This window comes from Miscanthus floridulus, chromosome 4 (genome assembly GCF_019320115.1).
Source record: "Miscanthus floridulus cultivar M001 chromosome 4, ASM1932011v1, whole genome shotgun sequence".
Lineage (NCBI taxonomy): Eukaryota > Viridiplantae > Streptophyta > Magnoliopsida > Poales > Poaceae > Miscanthus > Miscanthus floridulus.
Genome location: NC_089583.1, coordinates 109,233,008 through 109,255,993, shown reverse-complemented (window position 1 = coordinate 109,255,993; position 22,986 = coordinate 109,233,008). Strand labels below are relative to the sequence as shown.

The 22,986-nt window shown below is 47.8% G+C and overlaps 2 protein-coding genes across 4 annotated transcripts; both read left to right on the top strand.

The window, feature by feature from the left end:
* The first annotated feature begins 16,172 nt into the window (after window positions 1-16,172).
* On the top strand, window positions 16,173-16,532 carry LOC136549057 (uncharacterized). The gene has a single exon (XM_066540365.1). It carries the CDS (start codon window positions 16,173-16,175, stop codon window positions 16,530-16,532), a length of 360 nt encoding a protein of 119 aa, XP_066396462.1.
* Window positions 16,533-18,917: 2,385 nt separating this feature from the next.
* Window positions 18,918-21,891, top strand: LOC136550294 (NAC transcription factor NAM-B2-like). 3 transcript variants are annotated; one of them, XM_066541823.1, is made up of 4 exons: window positions 18,918-19,182; window positions 19,300-19,546; window positions 19,836-20,155; window positions 20,359-21,891. In XM_066541823.1, the coding sequence occupies exons 1-4, from the start codon at window positions 18,934-18,936 to the stop codon at window positions 21,019-21,021; spliced, it is 1,479 nt and encodes a 492-aa protein (XP_066397920.1). In that variant the 5' UTR covers window positions 18,918-18,933; the 3' UTR covers window positions 21,022-21,891. The 3 variants fall into 3 exon arrangements, with proteins under 3 accessions (XP_066397920.1, XP_066397919.1, XP_066397921.1); XM_066541822.1 differs by having other exon boundaries at window positions 20,323-21,891; XM_066541824.1 differs by lacking the exon at window positions 18,918-19,182 and adding an exon at window positions 19,196-19,219 and having other exon boundaries at window positions 20,323-21,891.
* The last annotated feature ends 1,095 nt before the right edge of the window (window positions 21,892-22,986 follow it).

Genomic DNA, 22,986 nt, shown 5'->3' with positions numbered 1-22,986 from the left:
TCCAAACCATCCAAATTCCTCCACAACCATACCATCCCACGGATGGTGGCGGCGGCGGCCAAGCGCGGAGGGGCAGGTTGGAGACGAGATTCCAGATTCTCCTCCGATCAGATCGAGAATCCCATTGCCCGGTGCATCCTTGTCCTTTTCAGGCGCCGCCGGGCAGCTTGATCGGCAGTTTTCTCCCGCGCCGGCTTGCGCTGCATTGGTGCTATACTATCGCGTTTATTTCGTGCTCGATCAGCATGGGGGACTGGGGACGAGGACGACGTCGTCTCCCCTGCGCCATCCGTCAAACTGTCAGGGGATGCCCCTCCACCACGTAGCATGCGTGGTCACCTGCGCCCAGTTCCAGCCAGCAGAGCAGAGGCCCGGTCTCGGATCCATGCCGTCGCGCCTCTTTCTCGGTGGTAGGCGGTAGCAGTAGCACACACGAACACGCTCACGTGCCGACCGGATGCCCGGATACGGTCGGTAGTCAACCATGCATGCACGTGGCAGGCACACCACGTCGCAGTTGCCCGGATACGGTCGTGGGTTGTGCCTCTTTGGAACTTGTATGGTAGTTTCATGGCTCTCGTGCGAGTCACCAGCATTGGCTGCCTAGGATTTACAAAAGATACATTGTTCGAATTTGGAAACGCGGTAGAAACAAATGTACGCTCGTTATTCTCCAAACAAATCAGTATGTAGCTAGAATTCCACGGGAGGTTAGAGTTGAACTTGGGAAAAATGTCCTGGTAGATGTCTACTGAACAACTAAACTCTGCAGTGCATTGATTTGTATTCCGCAAAGATTAGGAAGAAGCACTAGAGAACAGACCTTTGATCCTCGGCTAAAATGGGCTCTAGTCCTGGAATTTTTTTTTTGCCCCCGGAACTAGAAATACCTTTAGTCCCGGTTGGTGGCTCCAACCGGGACTAAAGGTCCCTGCCCAACGGCTACTGCGCCAGACAGAGGTGGCAGGGACCTTTAGTCCCGGTTGGAGGCACCAACTGGGACTAAAGGTATACTTTTACTCCCGGTTGGTGGCTCCAACCGGGAGTAGAGGTCTACTCCCGGGCCGTGGCTGCGTCCGGGGTTGGAAAGTTACCTTTAGTCCCGGTTGGAGCCACCAACTGGGACTAAATGTCCTCCCTTTATATATCGGCCGTCTCCTTCTTCCTCCCCGAGCCCGAGCTCAGCACATGTTGAAGCTCACTGCACTAGTGTTCTTGCTTCCTCCCTCTCTCCATTGTTCCTCCATCCATTCTTCGATTCCTCCATCGATTTCTTCGATTCCTCCGTCGATTCTTCAGTTGTAAAGGTTACCAATCTCATACTCTCATTTTTCATCATTGTCTTATGTCATTTTATTCACTATATATATATGGTTCTTTATTGTGGTTTTTTCATTTGTAAGCAATTTGAGCTCAAAATCACTTCAAGCTTGTATATTTACATGAAAAAAGGTTAAAGTATATATAAATATAAACTTAGAAAATAGTTAGAAAATTATAGCAAATCCGTACTAGTTGAACTTGCGGACCGTGTTTAGCTCGGCGAGCATGTTCTTTGCCGAGCGGTAACGGACGTCAAGGAGGAGCTTTGATTCTACGAGGGAGAGCGGCAACGGTCGTGGAAGACCGTGTTCCCTTCCTCGTAGAATCGGAGCTCTTCCGTGGCCAAGTACGGTGCCGTCCGGTAGAGAAATGCTCGCCGAGATGATCACGTAAGCAAGTTTAACTAGTACGGATGATTATTTATTCACATGTCCCGATATCGTCGCAGTAGTCTGTCAATCACCGTACCCAAACGTAGTATATATATAAATATAAACTTAGAAAATAGTTAAAAAATTATAGAAAATCCGTACTAGTTGAACTTGCGGACCGTGTTCATCTCGGCGAGCATGTTCTCTGCCGAGCGGTAATGGATATCAAGGAGGAGTTTTGATTCTACGAGGGAGAGCGACAACGGTCGTGGAAGACCGTGTTCCCTTCCTCGTAGAATCGGAGCTCTTCCTTGACCAAGTACGGTGCCGTTCGGTGGAGAAATGCTCACCGAGATGATCACGTAAGCAAGGTCAACTAGTACAGATGGTTATTTATTCACATGTCCCGATATCGTCGCAGTAGTCTATCAATCACCGTACCTAAACGTAGTATATATAAATATAAACTTAGAAAATAGTTAGAAAATTATAGAAAATCCGTACTAGTTGAACTTGCGGACCGTGTTCATATCGGCGAGCATGTTCTCTGCCGAGCGGTAACGGATATCAAGGAGGAGCTTTGATTCTACGAGGGAGAGCGACAACGGTCGTGGAAGACCGTGTTCCCTTCCTCGTAGAATCGGAGCTCTTCCTTGACTAAGTACGGTGCCGTCCGGTGGAGAAATGCTCGCCGAGATGATCACGTAAGCAAGGTCAACTCTTACGGATGGTTATTTATTAAAACATGTTTTTGAGCTATAATGTATTAAAAAATGAGTATAGAGATCTAGATAATTTTATAGTTTCTTAATTTTATTTATTTATAAAAGGAGAAATTTATAGTGTATTAAAAAATGAGTATAGAGAGTAGATGGCAACTGCTTCCGGGTCCTCGGCCTCTCATGGGTTTCCAAAGCGACTTAGGCCGGGCCTCCCTCTCATTCCATGCGGCAAGTGTCGTGATGAGACGAAGATTGTGATGGAGTACCGAGTGAAGAAAGAGGGTCCCAACAAGGATCGTATCTTCTACAAGTGTCCGGATCGCAATGTGAGTTATTTTATCGTATTTAATGATTATGGTTAGTTTATACCTATTTTCATGATGTGGGGGATATACCCTCGGGTACCACAAGATGGTACATGGGCCGCACCATCCGAGGTGGCCCGGCCCGTAAGATCAAGGCGTGCACATCAAGATTATAAGTTGTACTAGATATTGTAATAGTACTAAATTGGATACTTTACTTGTAACCTTGTCTCTTCGGAGTATATAAAGAGAGACAAGGGTCCCCTAGAGGACAGGTTAATCGATATACATCTCAATACAATACACCAAAGACACAGGACGTAGGGTATTACGTCAATCAGACGGCCCGAACCTGTCTAAATCGTTGTCTCTGCGCCTTGTGTCACCATCTGGTTCCTGATTACACGCATCCTACCGATAATCTACCACCACGGGCACCCCTCTCGGTGGACTGCCGACCATATTTCGTCGACAGTGGCGCGCCAGGTAGGGGCCCCTTTAGGGGTTGTGTGTGCTGATCCACGGCGAACCAGATGGGATCTCAAGATCAATGTTGTTTGCGACAACGTCCTTCGGCAACGACGACTACGACCTACAGTGGGACTCGCCGTGCTTCCCGCGTGAACCTTCCTGCCAGATCGGGTCTGCATGCATCAACGCCGAAGATTTAAGCGTAACATCATGTCATCACGTGATGATATATCTACACCACCATGCAAAGCTTCCGTCGGGCACAGGCATGGCAACAGCAAGCAAGCTAATTATGGATATCATGAAGACAGAGGCTTCCGTGGATCACCAGGCATGCAAGATAGTTATGGACCAAACTTGTATCTACAAAGGCATACATCACGTCGTGCCTGCTTGCCCAGATGGATGCATCTACGACGAACCTCCGATTGCTCGGACTACTAATTCGACCCCGGGCCCAGAAGTCTACAGACCACGTCGACCACGTTTCGAGCGGCCCCGCCGAGCTCCGACCACGACCACGTCGACCACGTCCCGAGCAGCTCCGCCGAGCTCCGACCACATCGACCGCGACCACGTCGACCGCGTCTCGAGCAGCTCCGCCGAGCTCCGGCCACATCGGCCACCAGACCACGTCGCAATGATGATCGTCGCGAAGAACGGCGCTACGACAATCGCGACAACAGTCATGGCGACAGGCCGAAAAGCTCGAGGACCGGACAACTTCATCGTGACCAACCAGATGTCTATCCAAAGATAATTTTCCTCAACAATGCCATCCGCGGCAACCCAGCTTCTCGCGGCAGGCGTTCAATGATCACTGTACCGGGGATACATGCAAGAGGTGACGTCAACTAGTATATCCATCGTATTCATGCACGACGGGCATGTAATCCAGCAAGATCAAGGCGACGACATGTGGAGTTTCGTCAAAATTGCGGCAACTCGACGTCAATCTGTGACGGCGGTTTTTTCCATCATATCGTCCACGACCTCATGTGCGTCCGTCATGAGGCCAAAGTTCCGACCAGGCGTCGGCCCAATCCACAGCAGCATGAAGACAACGCAAGCTAGCCAAGAGTTACGCATATACACGTATACATCTACACAAGTATACATGCAAGCCATCTCATTGGGCAGAAGGCCAAGACGATTTGTTCACACGCCCAAAAGCTAAGTGAATTCTCAATTAAATATTTATTACTTGATTTCTATTCAATGACACACAAATCTTTTTATTTTTCCTCATGCACCATCTCGCGCGGCATCTCGCGATGACCGAAGCAAGATGCGTGCATGATGGGATCATAGACTCAAGGCACACGCCTGCCGCTGGAGCATGGAGGAGAGGGTGTACAGACATAGGTCGGAATGTCAAGGCCAAGTACATGAGCTCTGGAGCACTCGGAAGCCAGACGCCGATCAACTCATGTTGAGCCATCGGCGAGCCGTGTCGATCCGTCAAACAAGCCGTCTGAGCTGTCTAGCAAGTCACGACGAGCAGCGTTGAGCCGCGTCGAGTCGTTGAGCGAGCCGCGCCGAGCCACAAGCGAGCCGTGTCAAGCCATCTCTCGAACATCGCAACACGCCGACTACACCCACCGGTCGTCAATAAAGCTAAGTATTATTTTTAATTGAAAATTTCTTCGATCATCGTACACCTCCGCCGACCACCCTTGGGGTGCGCTCCGCGTTGAATTTTCTCCATACATACAATCCAAAACATGTATAAGTTTTTACAATAGTTCGCCGATATGTTTTCCTTCCTGCTTGAGAATCCCAGAGCCGGCACTGTCTCTGGCTCCACCCCACGCGTGCATGAGAGTCCGCCCTCTGCGCTACGGGTAGTCGGCAGTCGCTCCTAGGTAACACTAGCACTCTACGCGCGGCAGCGTTCCATACCTCGCGCTACGAGATGTTGGTCAGCCCAGGGCTGGCGCATTCTTCAGGACATGTTAATACATCGCGCTACGCCACTACATAACAAAAGGGCTAAAAACAGCTAATGTTATTTTTCGAATATTACACCAAGTATAATTCATCGCCAACCGAACACCAAGTGTTTACTTCACCTCCTACAGAGAGGTCAATATATTTCGTACATCATCATGTACTATCGCTCTCCGTGTTTATTTTTCAGGAACACAGTTCGGTCAGCGAGCTCATGCTTCGGGGTTCGCCAAGACCACTACGGTGCTCGAGGACTCTGGCCAGACCACGCTCGTGCTCGGGGACTCTGGCCAGACCACGCTCGTGCTCTGGGACTTCTCGCCAGACCACTCCGTGCTCTGGGACTTCTCGCCAGACCACTCCGCGCTCGGGGACTCGCCAGACCACTCCGCGCTCTGGGACTTCTCGCCAGACCACTCCATGCTCGGGATATATACGTGCATCGTATACGGGTATATGCATGTGAACGTCATGGCCATGCAAGTGCTCGGGATATATCGCCAGACCACTCCGTGCTCGGGATATATACATGCATCGTATACGGGTATATGCATGTGAACGTCATGTGGCCATGCAAGCAAACAGGAAGCAAGCAGGGACAAGGCATATATGGATATATGCATGTATCGTATATGGATATATGCATGCAAACGTCATGTCCATGCAAGCAATCAGGGGCTACACGTATTCATGTTCATGCATATACGTTGCATAGCCGGCCACGGCTCTTGCTCACTCGTAGCGATGCTCGGCAACCTCTCGCGCCCGTGGACTACGACATCAGATCAACACGAGGCAAAGCAGGCAAGGACGTACGACAACATCACCATGAAGCCGACGCAAGCAAGCAAGGCCAAGTATGCATGCATATATGCGTGCCATGTAGCTCTACGTCAATTTCCAAGAGCCAAGCTTGATCAACACACAAGCCAACGATGACGACGAGTACTCCAGCAGCGGCAAAGGCTGCTCCTACTGCTCCTACACCATCACCGATTGAGCAAGCCGTCCGAGCTCACGTCGACCACGGACCACGTCGACCACGTCCCGAGCAGCTCCACTGAGCTCCGACCACATCGACTGCGACCACGTCGACCACGTCCCGAGCGGCTCTGCTGAGCTCCGACCACATCGACCACTAGACCACGTCGCAATGATGATCGCCACAAAGAACGGCGCTACGACAATCGTGACCACAGTCATGACGACAGGCCAAAAAGCTCGAGGACTAGACAACTTCATCGCCATCGACCAGATTTCTATCCAAAGATAAGAATTTCGACCTACGCTCGGGGACTGCCTCGATCACTCTCCAACCACGGCTCGGGGACTTCGTCGCTCGCTCCTCGACCTGTGCTTGGGGACTGCCTCGATCACTCTCCGACCATGGCTCGGGGACTTTGTCGCTCGCTCCTCGACCTAAGCTCGAGGACTGCCTCGATCACTCTCCGACCATGGCTTGGGAACTTCGTCGCTCGCTCCTCGACCTGTGCTCAAGGACTGCCTCGATCACTCTCCGATCACGGCTCGGGGACTTCGTCGCTCGCTCCTCGACCTGTGCTCAGGGACTGCCTCGACCGCTCTCCGACCACGGCTCGGGAACTTCGTCGCTGGCTCCTCGACCTGTGCTCGGGGACTGCCTCGACCACTCTCCGACCACGGCTTGGGGACTTTGCGTCTCGACTACATGTGACTGGCAACTCGCATACAGTTGGGATATTTTTTCTTGGACCTTGCTACAAGGATCATACCTCGCCTTCCAGCAAGCTCGGGGACTACATCGGTACGATGCACCTGCCGGTGCATCTCGTATCGCCTGTACGACGATTGGATTCTCAACTTAACTGAGAATTCTTTTTAGGCCCTGGCACCACGTGCCTACGTCACCTACTACCAGGCTCGGGGACTAAGTGGGCACACTTCACCTTGCGGTGAATGTGCTTGTTTTTCGACCACTACGCCTCTGATGATCAAAGATGCTACGCTTCAAGACGCACTTACATTTCTTTTCAGAAATACAAGTGGGCACACTTCCCGGGACAGAAATCTTTTTCTTTCTTCTTAAGAGCACCATACATTCTTCGGACAACCTACTTCTCCGGTGACAACGGTGGTCGGAGATGTCAAGAACTCAAGCCTCACTGTTCGGAGAAGGTTAAAATGGCGTGTCGCATCAGAATACATGGCGCTCGGGGACTAGCTGTGGGGGATATACCCCTAGGTACCACAAGATGGTACATGGGCCGCACCATCCGAGGTGGCCCGGCCCGTAAGATCAAGGCGTGCACATCAAGATTATAAGTTGTACTAGATATTGTAATAGTACCAAATTAGATACTTTACTTGTAACCTTGTCTCTTCGGAGTATATAAGGAGAGACAAGGGTCCCCTAGAGGACAGGTTAATCGATATACATCTCAATACAATACACCAAAGATACAGGATGTAGGGTATTACGTCTATCAGACGACCCGAACCTGTCTAAATCATTGTCTCTGCGCCTTATGTCACCATTTGGTTCCTGATTACACGCATCCTACCGATAATCTACCACCACGGGCACCCCTCTCGGTGGACTGCCGACCATATTTCGTCGACACATGATGGTTGTGATTAAAGTTCTAATTTTTTGTTTTAATTTCAGTGGGATGGCAGTGGACGATGTTCAGGCTTCTATTGGGAGGAAGAGTATATTGAACTCGTGCAAAAATATCTTGCACAATAGGAAGATACGGCCGCTAATGAGGCAGTGATCCAGCAGAAGAAGCCTAAAGATGTTGCACAATCGGGGGATTTGTCTGTTTTAGTTGAGATTGGTCGCGAAATCCTTGTGCTCCTAAAATATATTTAGCTTTAGTTCTTTTAGTGGTAGTTGGGATTGTCTACATTGTAGCGATGCTTTCATAAATTTGTATCTTTTGTGGTGGCACGCATGTTGTATAAATAATTAATTATGATCTAGGTTTTAATATGGTATTTATGTCATGTAATGCAGATGAGCCGGCATTGGATGTATAATGCTGATCGCCGCTCTCAAGAGTTCATTGACGGCGTGCATTCTTTGTTACGTGCGGCCGAGGCAAACAAACGCGACGGTTTCATGTGCTACCCATGTGCCATATGTAAGAATACGGTGGAATATCCTTGCTCAAGGACTCTTCATTCACACTTGTTCAAGTCAAGTTTCATGCCAAACTATATTTGTTGGACGAAGCACGGAGAAACCGGTGTTGTAATGGAAGAAGGTGAAGAAGAACAATGGGACGACAATGATATTATTCCTGATGGTGCGTGCTTCAATGATACTACAATAGGAGAAGCTAAAGAAGAGGTAGCCGTAGAAGATGGTGCATGCAATAAAGAAAAAGAAAATCCATATTTTTAACAAAATAATTTTATGCCTTTTATTTAATTTACTATGTATTTAACAAAAACTATTGCATTTCTATTGTATTTAACAAGACTATTGCTTAAAATAGATGGGAAATGAAACTTCAGGCCACCTTTACTCCCGGGTGGGAAGCCCACCCGGGAGTAAAGGTGGGCTGCAGTTTCGTGGCCCGCCAAAAAAAACCCTTTACTCCCGGTGCGTGTTACCAACCGGGAGTAAAGGTATACCTTTACTCCCGGTTGGTAACACGCACCGGGAGTAAAGAGACCTTTACTCCCGGTTGGTAATACGCACCGGGAGTAAAGGACTTTTACTCCTGGCTGGTGGCTGGCACCGGGAGTAATTCTCTCTGATATATAACCGCCAGCGCCTGGCGCAGATCGATCCGCTCGTCTTCTTCCTCATCGAACACCGCCGCCCTCTTCTTCCTCGCGCCGCCGTTCGTTCGCCTTCCGTGACACCGCCGCCCTCTTCTTCCTCGTGCGGCCTCCTCCGCGCGCGCGCCCGTGCCCCTCCTCCACGCACGCCCGTGGCCCTCCACCGCGCCCTCCTCCGTGCGCGTCCGAGGCCCTCCACTGCCGAGCTCGAGGTGATCAGTTCGTCTCTCTGTACATTCTCAGACGGTGGCCGGAAAACTTCAAAAAATGTTATATTTTGCTGTGATACCGAATATAGATGTTCTAAAGTAAATTACAAATGTCCTAGATTTTATATACGCAAATATCATATAAAAATGAAGGAAAACTTCAACGTTTCTTCATTTGTGAACTTTGAATATACATATATAATATATTAATGTTGCTAAAGTAATATGAGCATTACATATTTTTTCCGGGAAGACTATCTTCAAACTTTATATCATAGCATTAGAGACGAAGTACTGTGCCTGTAGAAGAAGAAAATAAATTCTTATCATTTCAGAAATAGTAATGGTTATATTAGCAATAAGACACATATACTTACATTTCATAATGACTTATACTTACATTATCAGCATAGAATTTTCTCATATGATGAATGACTACATGGTTCACATGGTACATAGCACGCCAGCCCGCCTCACGTCGTCGTCGTCAGCACACCAGCCACCGCGCCGACATGTATATATACGTCATTTGTATTCATATGCATGTATATATACGTCGCGGAGCACCGCCGCCCTCGTTCGCCCATGCGTTTCTATGTATACGGCGGAGCACCGCCGCCCTCGTTCACCCATGTGTACAGACATATATCCGGCGGAGTGGAGCACCGCCACTCTTGTCACACCGCCCTCTCTCATGGCCTAGTCGATCAACATTTGTATTATCGTTATCGTTAACGCTAAACAATCACACTAGGGCGAACCGCGCTGTTGATGTCACCGACGTGGTTCGCCCTAGTCACCGACGCAATTAAGCAAAGATTTGGTTTTGTTTTTTGAAGCTAGATGGCCGACCCGAGAAACATGGATGAGGAGTTGATGATGAATTTGATCAACACTGGCACTCAAGTTGCCGGCGATGATGGTGCTAAAAATAACGTGCAAGAGAATGCAGATGACGGGAGTCAGTACTTAGCTCTTGAACAAAATGAGCAACAACATATTGGCCAAGTATATATTTTTTATTATTAGCTATATATATTATCATATGTCTTATGTGTGCTCATGACATTAAAAATAATGTTTATGTTTTGTAGCCCTCTGGATCGACAACAACAACTACAACGAAGAATAAAAATGTTCAAGGTCCCAAAAAGCCATTGGAGGGCCACTTCATCATCTCGGAGTTCAATGTGGATACAGGAGAACCGGGGGGGTGAATAAAATGAAATTTGTGCACCACTGTGGTTACCTTGTACGGGATCGGCTCCCGATCAGTACCCACGAATGGAAGAAGACCAATGCTCCTCATATCAATTTTGTCTCCGATCGTGACAAGATGTTAATTTGGAAAGATGTCTTGGTACATTTCACTCTCCAAACAGATGGTTATGATGATATAATAGATGGTGATGAATTGAAGGAGCGAGTTAGGGATTGGGCAATGAAGAAGATGGCCACCCAGTTTCAGACTTGGAAGAAACACCTATACACGACATATGTCAAGAAGAACATAGCACCAGATTTTACTGTCCCAGGCCCGATCTCAAAGCAGAGGCCCTATTGGGATGAGTTTGTACAGTACAAGACTTCGGAAGAGGGTGTGAGTCGGGTGATAAAGAACCAACATAATGCCCAACAGAAAACATACCACCATAACTTGGGATCAGGTGGCTACCCGACTGCCATTAAGAAGTGGAACAAAATGGAAGCAGACCTTCTTGTCAAGGGTATCAGACCAGAATCACTCGAGTGGGGAGAACATGCAAAGAATTGGTTTTTCGCTCATGGGGGAACACTGGACCAGGAGACAGGGAAGTGCATTTATGGCGCAAGACTGCAAGAAGCAGCAGAAAGATTGTTTTATGCTCAGAGAGCTACTGCTAGTGGTGCGTTCAGGCCCAACAAAGAGAAGGATGAGCTGACATACGCCATCGGGACTATTGAACATGGTGGCCGAACTAGAGGCAAAGGAAGTGTCTCGTGGGAGTATGGATTCCCTCAGGATAGACCTTCCTACAGAAGCCGCTAGAGAAAGAAGGAAGAAGAGGCATAGCGGCTCCAGAGGTTGGAGGAAGCGGTGCGTGAAGCATAGGAATGGGAAAAAAACCTTGAAGCGAGAATGCAGGAGGAAATCAGAAGGCAAGTGCAAATAGCTGTGAGTGCAAGCAAGCAGGCATCAGAGCCAGGAATCAACATTAGCCAATTTGTTCAGTTGAAAAGCAGTTGCGCTTCCACGGAGATACCAAATTAAGGGGACACATGACTGCGCTTCCCTGTGGATGATGTCACTGAACCTTGTACAACGTGTGAGCTACACATTCCGAAGGGGAATTCCACAATCAAGGTGGCTATCGGTCTTGTTAATCCTATCAACCGAACCAAGACACCAAGGATTCATGGGAATATAATCCAAGAAGGATATGCTACCATCTCGGTAGATAAAGCTAAAAAAGGTTTTAGTAATTTGCCTCTTGACATTCCTGGAGGTGATGACGAGAAGACTCTAGGAGAAGCGGAGAAGACATTCATTCTATGGCGCAAGCGCTACATCATCATTCCAGGGATGTTGGCTCTACCTCCTCCTGAACTACCTCACCATAGGTACGTGCGGATGAAAACACTACATCATTAATTTGTATTGGCTTAAATAATTAACAATCTGCTCATAATAATATGTCATTCCTTTTTTTGTAGCAGATCCTCCCCCAACCTAAATCCAATTGTTCAATCGCCAGATCATTATAGTGCTCTGTACGATGACATTGTGTTGGAAGGCGAGGCTACATCCACACCATCTCCAAGGAGGTCTCCAATGCCGCAGCCGCCACCTCTAAGGAGGTCTCCAACGCCGCTGCCAACACCTCCAAGGAGGTCTCCAACGCCTCCCCCGCCCCCGCCTACCAAGAAGCCTAGCAAGAGGACAGCCCCGCAAACAAAGAACCAGTCCCCGCCGGCAAAGAAAGCCACCATGAAACCAAGAGCTATTCCTAAAATAATATCTGAAGAGAAGGAAGAAGGAACTGATGCATATAAAAAAGATATGTCTAGATTCTATGACAAACTTAAAAAGAATCAAGAAGCAAGGAGAAATCCGGAGAAACCATACTTCTTCGTAGCTCTAGATATTCTAAGAAAAAGGGTGGCTTCTTACCAGCAACAACAGCGGGAATCTCGTAAGCCGTCCAAATCAACGTTATCGGACTATGACTACACTCTCACCAAGTCAATTGAGGCGGCACAGAAAAAGAAGCGGGCAGAGAAAGGAGTTGCCTAACTCAGACAACAAGCGCATCAATCAGTCCCCCCGCTAGTTGTTGGTAATGAATATGATTCGAATTTAGGATTAATGCATCAGGCAAACATACCTCCGGATGTCGATTTGGGTCACCTTGGTGAATTTATTGATGAGACTGGTCTCGATCTTTACCAGATGTTTGGTGATGGAAACATTGAGAGTACGGCGGAGGTTGATATTTGGAAGAAAAAATTTGTACTAGGCCAGAGTCTATACAACCCTCAAGCCTTATCTGATCTGGGGACGCAAATGTACCTGCTAAACAAGTGGTACATGCAGGTGTCTACTGGTGGAGACTTCTGCTTTGGTGTCAGAATTAGAGACGAACATTGGTTCCGTGGCGATGATGTTATGTATGTTGACTTTGCAGAATTTCATCAACTATGTCACCTGACCTCTCTGGACAAAGTTATCATTAGCTGCTATTGCCTGTAAGTAATAATTCTTTCGATCTATTATTAAACTCATCATATGTGTGTATATGCATATAAATTATCCTAACAAGTACTATATATATGTAGATTTACAATGACAGAGCTCAGAAAAGGAAGGCTGCAATGAAATTGGTTTTGTTGATCCCCATATAGTATTCAAAGACCCAGTTACTCCAAAGACTAATTGGAAGTCTGAGTCAGAGAGTAACCTCATGAACTTCTTAGTGAACCAACGCCACAAGAAGGATATACTCTTTCCCTACAACTTCAAGTGGGTGTTAATAATGTCGATCATCCTTAATGGCTCATATGTTGATTCTAGTTAATTAATGAGTGTTATGCGTTATATCCTATAAACACATGCAGCAATTATTGGATATTGATGGACATAGATCTGGTGAAAAGTCACTTGATAATCTATGACTCGATGAGAAAACCACAACAAGACTACCAAGATATGATAGATATTATCCAGAGGTAATTTCGGTATCTCTAGCAACTATATATACACACAAACATGATGATTAACTATATCTGATGACGTGGTAAATTTTTTATTGGGCAGTGTTTGGAAAACCTTTATTGAAAAGCAACACATGGAAAAATACAAAGCGCCACTGAATATAATCCCTTTGAAAGTAAGTCCACTGAATCGCATCATCTTTATTAATTAAACATATAGCTTTCACCGGATCACCAGATTGGATGATAAATTTTTTTCTCGTAAAGTGGTGTCTGAGGCAGGAACAGGAGAACAACTACTGTGGTTACTATGTTTGCAAGTTGATCAAGGTAGTCTCCCGAAGAACTCCTACAGAGAGACTCAAAGTACGTTAAAAATACACTATATATTCATTTAATTATTATTATTGATTGTGTTACTATGTTTATATATATATATATATATATATATATATATATATATATATATATATATATATATATATATATATATATATATATATATATATGTGTGTGTGTGTGTGTGTGTGTACATATATTAATTTATTTTCCTTTAATTCAAACCTGTAGACTCGATGGTTGGAGGAAAAGGTCATACGGCAAGACCAAATCAAAACAATTCAAGAGTCTATAGCCGGATTTTTTAATGAGCAGGTCATCGATTCCAAGGGCGAGTTCTACTTCGACCCAACACTGCCATAGAAGCCAAGCTAGAGAATGAGAGGAAACTTGTTATATCACAACAACTGTAATGCAATCTTTTTGTAATATATGCACATGAAATAATATAATGTAAAATACACATATGCATGCATGCATGTAAATATATTTATGATGCATGCATGGATATATATATATATATATATATATATATATATATATATATATATATATATATATATATATATTCTATGCTTGAATTGCGTGATTTAATACGTTCATTGTGCTTGAACCGAAACATACTATACGCGTGTATAAATGTATAATTAGCAGCGTACAATACGACTTCGAAAACTTATTTTGAAAAGAAAACAATAAAATAAAAAGAAAAGAAAAAAGGAATAAAACATTTAGTCTCGGTTCGTATTACCAACCGGGACTAAAGGTGCCGGCCATCATGGCATGTCAGGAGGCACCTTTAGTCCCGGTTGATAATACGAACCGGGACTAAAGGTTCTCCTTTAGTCCCGGTTCCTGACCCGGGACTAAAGGACCTCCCTTTAGTCCCGGATGCTTGCTCCCAGGTGGGGAACCGGGACTAGAGGGGGTTTTCCACCGGGAGTAAAGCTCCGTTCTCTACCAGTGAAGGTTAGTCTTAACCGGCAAGTTAATGCTCACCCTAATCTCGACTAGGAGTAACTTGGCATAATGCCTTTGTTGTAAAGTTGCTTGCAATTCAAGTAGTCGCTCCATTTTCCAATCGTGCTCTGGTGCAGCCCGATTATATGACCACAAACGTGGCGTTCTAAGACATGTGTGAACGCATGCAGATCATCAAGATCTCAAAAATAAAGAGACTTAGAAAATTAAGACGACGAGGGAACTGAATGAGAAAGACACAAAAAAGAGACGAGGGCGTCCGGTCCCAAGATCGCGTAGGCTGACAAAGACGCGCGCGCGACGACGCAGACGGCGATCGTGCCGCCACACCCGACAAATCCGATCGTTTTCTTCAGCAGCGACTTCCGTGTCTCGTTTTCCCACTGCATCCGACCTGGAGAGAGAGAGCCGAGACGACTCCCACAAACGAGTGTTGAGGTGGCAAAATAAAAGAAATCAAATCAGTCCAATGGTGTTGATTTAATCACGCTACCTGATACTTGCTCGGATGTTGCCTGTTGTTATGGGTTCACGGCGGTACCGGACGAGTCTGAACTTTCTCTGCTGTTTCAGCAAAAAGTAGCCAACCCTCTCTGTTGTTTCTATTTTTCCAAGCTGCCAGAGAAACCGCAGGACCCGGCGGCGCTGTCGTCTGACCGAATGACGACCACCCTGAAAATTGAATGTTTCCAATGCAGATCGTACAGTACTACCTATCCTATTTACCTACGTGCCTCCGTGTGCTTAGGCCTGGTTTAGTTTTCAAAAATTTTCACCCCAAACTATCATATCGAATCTTACGGCACATGCATTGAGTATTAAATATAGACAAAAAAAACTAATTGCACAGTTTGGTTGGAAATCGCGAGACGAATGTTTTAAGACTAATTAGTCCATGATTAGCCATAAGTGCTACAGTAACTAGCATACGCTAATGATGGATTAATTTGGCTTAATAAATTCGTCTCGCAGTTTCCAGGCGAGCTATGTAATTAGTTTTTTTATTAGTATCCGAAAACCCCTTCCGACATCCCCGAAACATCCGATGTGACATTCAAAAAATTTCATTTCGCGAATTAAACACAGCCTTAATTGGGAAAATAATTGAGTGGAAGTTTAACCACGGCGCCGCCAGAAGGATCTATCACCGATTTATTACGATCCGTGTCCATCCTCTTGAATTTAAGAAATACTCGTTCTATTCTTTTTCACATGTCGTATTTACTTTGTTCTAAGTAAAATATTTCCAACTATGATCATCAATTTCAATAAACCTGTACATATCAACAATATAAGATTTCATGTTTTCAGATTTAGTATGAGAAGTACTTTCTTAAAACACTACGGGAGCACAAAAAAAAACACTCGGCAAACGGTTTACCAAGTATAACACTCGGCGTAGGTTTTAACGACAAAGAGCTGTTTGTCGACTGTCACTCGTCGGCACTCGGCAAAGACTTTGCCGAGTGCCACAAAAACACTCGGCAAACATTTTTTTTTAAAAAAACAATCACCCTGCTCCGCCGGCCGCCACCACCGCCCATGCCGCTGCCTCCACCACCGCCCATGCCGCCGCTGACACCACCACAAAGCCACCACGCCGCCACGGGGAAGGAGGGGCCGCCGGGCACGCTGCCGAGGAAGGAGGGGCCACGCTGCCGGGGAAGGAGGGGAGGGGCCGCCGGGAACGCCGCCGGGGAAGGAGGATCCCCGCCGCCATGCCGCCGGGGAAGGAGGGGCCGCCGGGCGCCGGATCCCCACCGCCATGCCGTCGGGAAAGGAGGGGACGTCGGATCCAAGGAGGGGGCGGCGGATGAGGGGGCCGGAGCAGAGGGGAGGGGCCGCGGCCGGAGGGGAAGAGGCCGGCCGGGAGAGGAGGGGAAGGAGGCGGCGCCGGCTTGAGGAGGGGAGGGAGGAGGCGCCGACGAGAGGAGGGGGGGCGTTGGGGGCCGGGAGGAGAGGGGGCGCTGGGGTTAAGTACGATATTTTTTTGTTTGCCGACAAAGTTTTTTTTCATTTTTTTCTTCTCCTTTTTTTTTGCCGAGTGTTATAGATCTGAGCACTCGGCAAAGTTTTTTTTTTTTATTTTTTCTTCTCCTTCTTTTTCAGGAAATTTTTTTTATTTATTTACCGAGTGTTTTTTTGACACTCGGCAAACCCCCTCTTTGTCGAGTGTTTTTTTTTGCCGAGTGTTTTTAGCGCAGCACTCAGCAAAGAACTTGTTCGCCGAGTGCCCGAGGAAATACACTCGGCAAACAAAAAAACACTCAGCAAATTTGAGGATTCCGGTAGTGAAATAGATGGTCAAAGATGAAATATTTAACTTAGGACAAAACTAATACAACATATAAAAAATGATGAGTAGTTTTTTTCTAAATGAAGAGTATTTTTTTCTAATTATTTCTCCTAAATCTATATAATAGCCATATGGATACATGTTATGAATATGCAGCAACTGGATCTATTTAGAACACAGGAATTTCACATGAATCAATTTATTTTCACAGAAAAAACACGTGAGAAAATTCTCGCGTTCCAACCAGGGCCTTACTGCAGACAGACAAATTAAGTTGACAGGCGCCACCGCGCCAGGCATGCAGAGTTCCAGACCCATTGGTTTTCTCTTCAAGGGTCAGACGCGGGTACTTCTGTTTGACCTATATGCAGTGCAATGCAGCCACAACATTAAGATAGACGTTGACCAGGATCATTAACCACCAACACAAGTCAGGTTTAGGGTTTGATCAATCGGCGATCGAGACCGTCCGGTCAGAGGTAGATGAGACCCCGGAATTGACAGGGTCAAGGTCAGCCAAACGGATCGCGGCGGCGTTTCCCCAAACGGAATTCCAAGCGCGTGCCCGATCGAGATGCGGCGTCAGCTCACTCGTTAAGCTGTGTACGGACTACGGAAGATGATTTTAGCCCTTCGGTCAGAGAGACACAGCAGCCTAGCTAATTTGGAAGCTACTCAGACGTCTACTTGTTTTTTCGGTGAATCTTCTCGTTGTTGGCTGGAGATTCTGGCGGTTAATACAACCGCTGGTGTGGAACTCAAATCAAATGTTGATGATTAGTGTGGTCAAGGTCAATTGCTGGTCTTTGATCTCGAAATCAACTAGTTGTATCTATTTATTTATTCATTTTTAAGTAGTTCAATCAGATTCCTTTTATGTTGACAGTGACTTCCTTGCATCTAGAGCTGCTGCTGGTCCGATGCAGCGTGCAGCCATGCATGGACTCGGAAGTCGGAACTCTAGTGGCATGCATGATGACCGCTAGCAGCTGGCTAATGATAAAATAATGCATGCTGCGGCTTAATTAGTTTTCTTCCAAAGATAGACTGGAATGTTTGGAGGCGATTCAATTGGACTGACAGGAAATCTCGTCAAACTAATCATATTAAATTTTGGAGCTACAATGTTAGATCAGCTGATTGAGTATGCTGAAATATCAATTAGGAAATGGAACATTCTACTCCTAGAATGAAAGTACGTTAAAGACCCATTTCAGAAAGTAGACATACGTCAAAGAATGTGCACAATTGTATGTACTCTGCTAGATTTCTCTTGGCACCGATTCGACCGCAGTTCGGTTCAGTTCTGTCTTCCATTTATTTGTTTGTTTATTATTACTTGAATGTTGAACTCACCTAGGACTAGGAGAAACTTAACAGGACTTGGATTAAAAAACAATGGGCACAGTCAAGTCATGAACCATGAATCCATGACCATGCATTGTCTGGACGCCGTACGTACGAAGCGAGCTCAAATTTTGAAATTCAGCGCAGGAACATTCGAAGAATCTGGTTAAATTCTACTCCTATCTCTCTCTGTCCTTTAGTTTAGGAAAAGAAGAAGAAATGGGGGGTACAACTCGCTCAGACCTGCACTGCAATTTCTAATTTTCTACTACTAGCAGCCTGGTCCTGCGCTCCCAAATCCATGATAGCACGTGGGCCACGGTAGCGGCTCTGGACGGGCTAAACTGAGAAGAAATCGGCCCCATTTGTTTACGGACGTGGGCCGAAACGAGGCCACGAAGGATCCTGTTCCGGCAGCTGGGCTGGGCTCGGCTCTCAGGAAGAGCTAGCCCGGACGACACAGGCGGCCCGCGGCCAGCCCGCGAGCGCATGGCCAGGGGCGACCGGGCGAGGGCTTCACGGAATCGCGGCCACGGCGCGCGAGCTGACACGTGCTGCAGGCGGCGGCGAGCTGACACGGGCGGCGGCGGGGTACGTGTCGAGGGACGACGGGCGCGGGGCTCTAGGGTTCGGTGCAACGGAGCCATATTTCTCGGGGCAATGCCTTCGGCACCTCCCACTCTTCCCCTGCCCGCCTGCGCCTCCGTCTCCGGCCGGCTCTCCTCCATCGCTACGATTCCCCGGGCGAAACCACCAAAAATCCCAGCGCAGATCACTCGCCGGCCGCCTGCTCCATCAGATCCTCCCAACCGACAGCGTAACAAACCCCGGATATCCTCGTCGCTGTCTGCTCTCCTCCACACTACTAGAGGCGGCTCTGCCAAACTGCAGGGAGGGATCCATACCGCGGTAAGCAGCAAACTGCATGGCAGTTCGGTAGCACAAGGTGCTGCTGTGCTTTCTGTGTGCGTAGCATATATAGTCTGGTAGATCGATCTACTGATCTGGTGTTGGCGCTTGGTACAGGGGCCGGCCGGGGTAGTAGCTAGTACGGTGATGAGATCCATGGAGAGCACGGACTCGTCGTCCGGCGAGTTGCCACCGCAGAAGCAGCCGAGCTCGGCGCCGGATCTCCCGCCGGGGTTCCGGTTCCACCCGACGGACGAGGAGCTGGTCGTCCACTACCTCAAGAAGAAGGCCGCGTCCGTGCCTCTCCCCGTCGCCATCATCGCCGAGGTCGACCTTTACAAGTTCGATCCGTGGGAGCTACCTGGTACGTAAAGCTAGCGTGTGTAACAAACTTGATTGATGAATTGTTTATTGGCATGATTATCTCATCTTACTCGTTCTGCTAGTGATTATTGTGTATGCAGTGTAGTACTTCTAATAAAATATTCTTTTTAATACTGTGCATAACTTTTTGGAAGTAAATAATAAAGTAATACTACTATGTGTTATACTATATATATGCTCATCTAGCTTGCATATATACTTCCATGCATGCATGTGCCATATACTACTCTCACGTACGATACTGTGGCCTGGACATGATGGTTGATCAGATAAGGCGACCTTCGGGGAGCAGGAGTGGTACTTCTTCAGCCCGAGGGACCGCAAGTACCCCAACGGAGCGCGGCCGAACAGGGCGGCAACGTCCGGCTACTGGAAGGCGACTGGCACAGACAAGCCCATCATGGCGTCCGGTGGCAACCGCGAGAAGGTCGGCGTTAAGAAGGCGCTCGTGTTCTACCGCGGGAAGCCACCAAAGGGCCTCAAGACCAACTGGATCATGCACGAGTACCGCCTCGCGGATGCGGCGAGCTCAACCACCAGCCGGCCGCCTTGCAACGTCGTCGGAGGCAAGGCCACAGCGTCTCTCAGGGTACGTGTGCAACTATTTTCTACAGTGTCAAGAACGGAACATAATCCGATCTACCCTGAGATTGCATTAACAAACATATGCATGCATCAATAATCTCTCAGAATGTTTTCACTAATATAATATAATATATAGCTAGTGTGGTGATCAAGCTCTAACTAGTGTCTCAGCTCGACGACTGGGTGTTATGCCGCATCTACAAGAAGATCAACAAGCTTGGAGCCGGCGAGAGGAGCATGGAGTGCGAGGACTCCATGGAGGACGCGGTGGCAGCCTACCCGACGCATGCCGCGGCTGCCATGGCCGCCGTCGCAGGCGGAGGAAGGCCGGCTCATCATAACGGCAATAACTACACTTCGCTGATCCACCACCATCACGAGGACAACTTCCTGGATGGATTTATCACAGCAGAGGACACAGGCCTCTCAGCGGGCGCCAGCTCCCTGAGCCAGCTAGCCGCGGCGGCGAGGGCAGCTGACACCAAGCAGCTCCTCGTCCCGTCGTCCTCCTCCACCCCATTCAACTGGCTGGACGCGTCGGCATTCGCGATGCTTCCGCCGGCAAAGAGGTTCCATGGGTACAACAGAGACACCACTGACGGCGGCGGCACGTCCCTGTCGTCGCCATCCGAGAGGAATAACCTGGCGGCTGCCGGTGCCGTCGATAGTGGCGCCTGCAGCGGTTGCACTAATGCCATCGTTCCTACATTTCTCAACCCGCTCGGCGTGCAAGGTGCGACAACCTATCACCACCACGCCATGTTCGGCACACCAGTAACGCCGGAAGCTGCCGCGGCCGCCGCCACCGCCACCGCCACATGCGGTTTCCAGCACCCCTACCAGCTCTCCGGCGTGAGCTGGAACCCGTGAAGAATCCATGATACCGACATTGCCTATAGTCAGCATCGCCAGCAACTAGTACCAGTTGTTATAGTGGTAGGAGTCTCATTCAGTGAACCGCAGGACAGCTAGTACCACGAGCACGTACTTGTACGGAGCTAAGCAACCTTCGGCCTGTTCGCTGGTTGATTTGTGAGCTGGTTTGGGCTGGCTGGTGCTGGTTTTATGTGAGAGGAAATATTATTGGTTGGTTGGTTTGGGCTGGTTGAAACCAACAAGCGAACATGATTAATTGCAAGTAGGTAGGCCAATTTGAAACAAAAATCTAGCTAGCCAATACTTACACAGATATGATATTAATTAGCCATTTAGCCTCTTGCATCTATAGATTGAACCCTGCATAAAATAATTTAGCCTGCATGCATGTTCATGACCACCCCTGTTCATGACATCCCCGCCACAAAACAAAATTAACTGCTTAATTTAACTGCATGACAGTTCACACGGGCATGTAGTTGACGGGGAAAATATAATATAGATATTTGTATGCATGTAGATATATAGTATAGATATAATATAATATAGATATTTGTACGGTAATTATATTGCATGCATGTAGATATTTGTATGCGTAAAGCTCAAAAAAGAAAAAGATATTTGTATGCTTGATTCATGCATATGCACACGCATGGACCATGTTCATACTAGCTAGCTAGTAGCCTAGTACATACCTACAGAATTTCCTAATTGAGCCGCAGCTTGGTTGCTAGATATAAAAGCCGTCGTCGCCCGTCATCATTAGGCACCTGCAGGTTGTGTGCACAATTAATATAGCTGCATATGTAATCTATGTTTCGGTTGCATTATTGGACTGTAATGTATAATACAGACGAGTTTTAAAATGGCTAGACCATTTGCACTATGCCCTGTGGTGCCATGTCACTTGCACCCTCATATATCTGGGCTGAGAACATGCCATAACGGAATCTCTCGTCCAGCAGCCGGCCTCCTCATTCTCACGTCACTGATCGATGGATCAATGTCTACCACCGATCAATGGCCATCACGTCACATGCCATAACGGAATCTCTCGTCCAGCTAGCTAGTAACAAACTCAATCTACAGGAGCCAGGAGCCACGAGCCAGCTGTGCTCGCGCGAACGGTGCTGGCGAGAACGAACCGCGCGCGCTTGCTGGCGGTTCGTCGAGGCGCCGTCGCGTTCACCTGCCGAGAAAAGGCAAAAACCACGTGTCCGCGGGCGGCGTTGGCTAATGGCATGTACCGGTAGAGCTTGGCATGGAGCGCGAGACGTGCCCCATGGCGCGCGCGCCGCGGCTATCGAGAAGGAGCCCTGCCGGCCGGGGAGGAAATGAAGTTAGGCCTAGACGGAAAGAAGTTAGGCCCCGTTTAGTTGCCAAAAAATTTTGCATAGTAACTGTCACATCGAATCTTGCGGCACATGCATGGAGTACTAAATGTAGACGAAAAAAAAACTAATTAAGATCGAGAAATCGCGAGACGAAACTTTTGAACCTAATTAGTCCATAATTAGACACTAATTATCAAATACAAATGAAATGCTACAGTAAGCCAAAATCCAAAATTTTTTTGATCTAAACGCACCCTTAGGCGTATGCGCGCGCGGCAAGCATGCATCCTCTCTGGGTTTTTTTCCTCCGATCCGGCGGCGCCCGGGCGCCGACGCCGCCGCGCGGGCGAAGCGAGAGAGCCAGCGAGTTAGCGAGCGTACGGGCGCTCGAAACGTCGGCGCGGGGCATCATATCGCGGCCCGGCACATTTCGGTACTGTTGCCGCTGGCGTTCCCCGAATAGGGCTAGTACGTTTTGGGGTGATGGCACTGGCACCCGCGACCGCGAGACCGCGACGTGGACGGGGCGCGCATCAAAATCTTATCTCTGATGCGCCGGAGGAATGGACCGCTGCCGCAGTCCGCGCCTTTAACCACCCTCGTTTTAACCCGGCCCGTGCATCCG

Excerpts from the sequence above, each read along its gene's own strand:
- LOC136550294 (XM_066541822.1), top strand. The coding sequence starts at position 18,934 with ATGCCTTCGGCACCTCCCACTCTTCCCCTGCCCGCCTGCGCCTCCGTC. Across the intron at positions 19,547-19,835 it reads CGATCCGTGGGAGCTACCTG|ATAAGGCGACCTTCGGGGAG; the intron begins GTACGTAAAGCT and ends ATGGTTGATCAG. Across the intron at positions 20,156-20,322 it reads AGGCCACAGCGTCTCTCAGG|CTCGACGACTGGGTGTTATG; the intron begins GTACGTGTGCAA and ends CTAGTGTCTCAG.
- LOC136549057 (XM_066540365.1), top strand. The coding sequence starts at position 16,173 with ATGCCGCTGCCTCCACCACCGCCCATGCCGCCGCTGACACCACCACAA.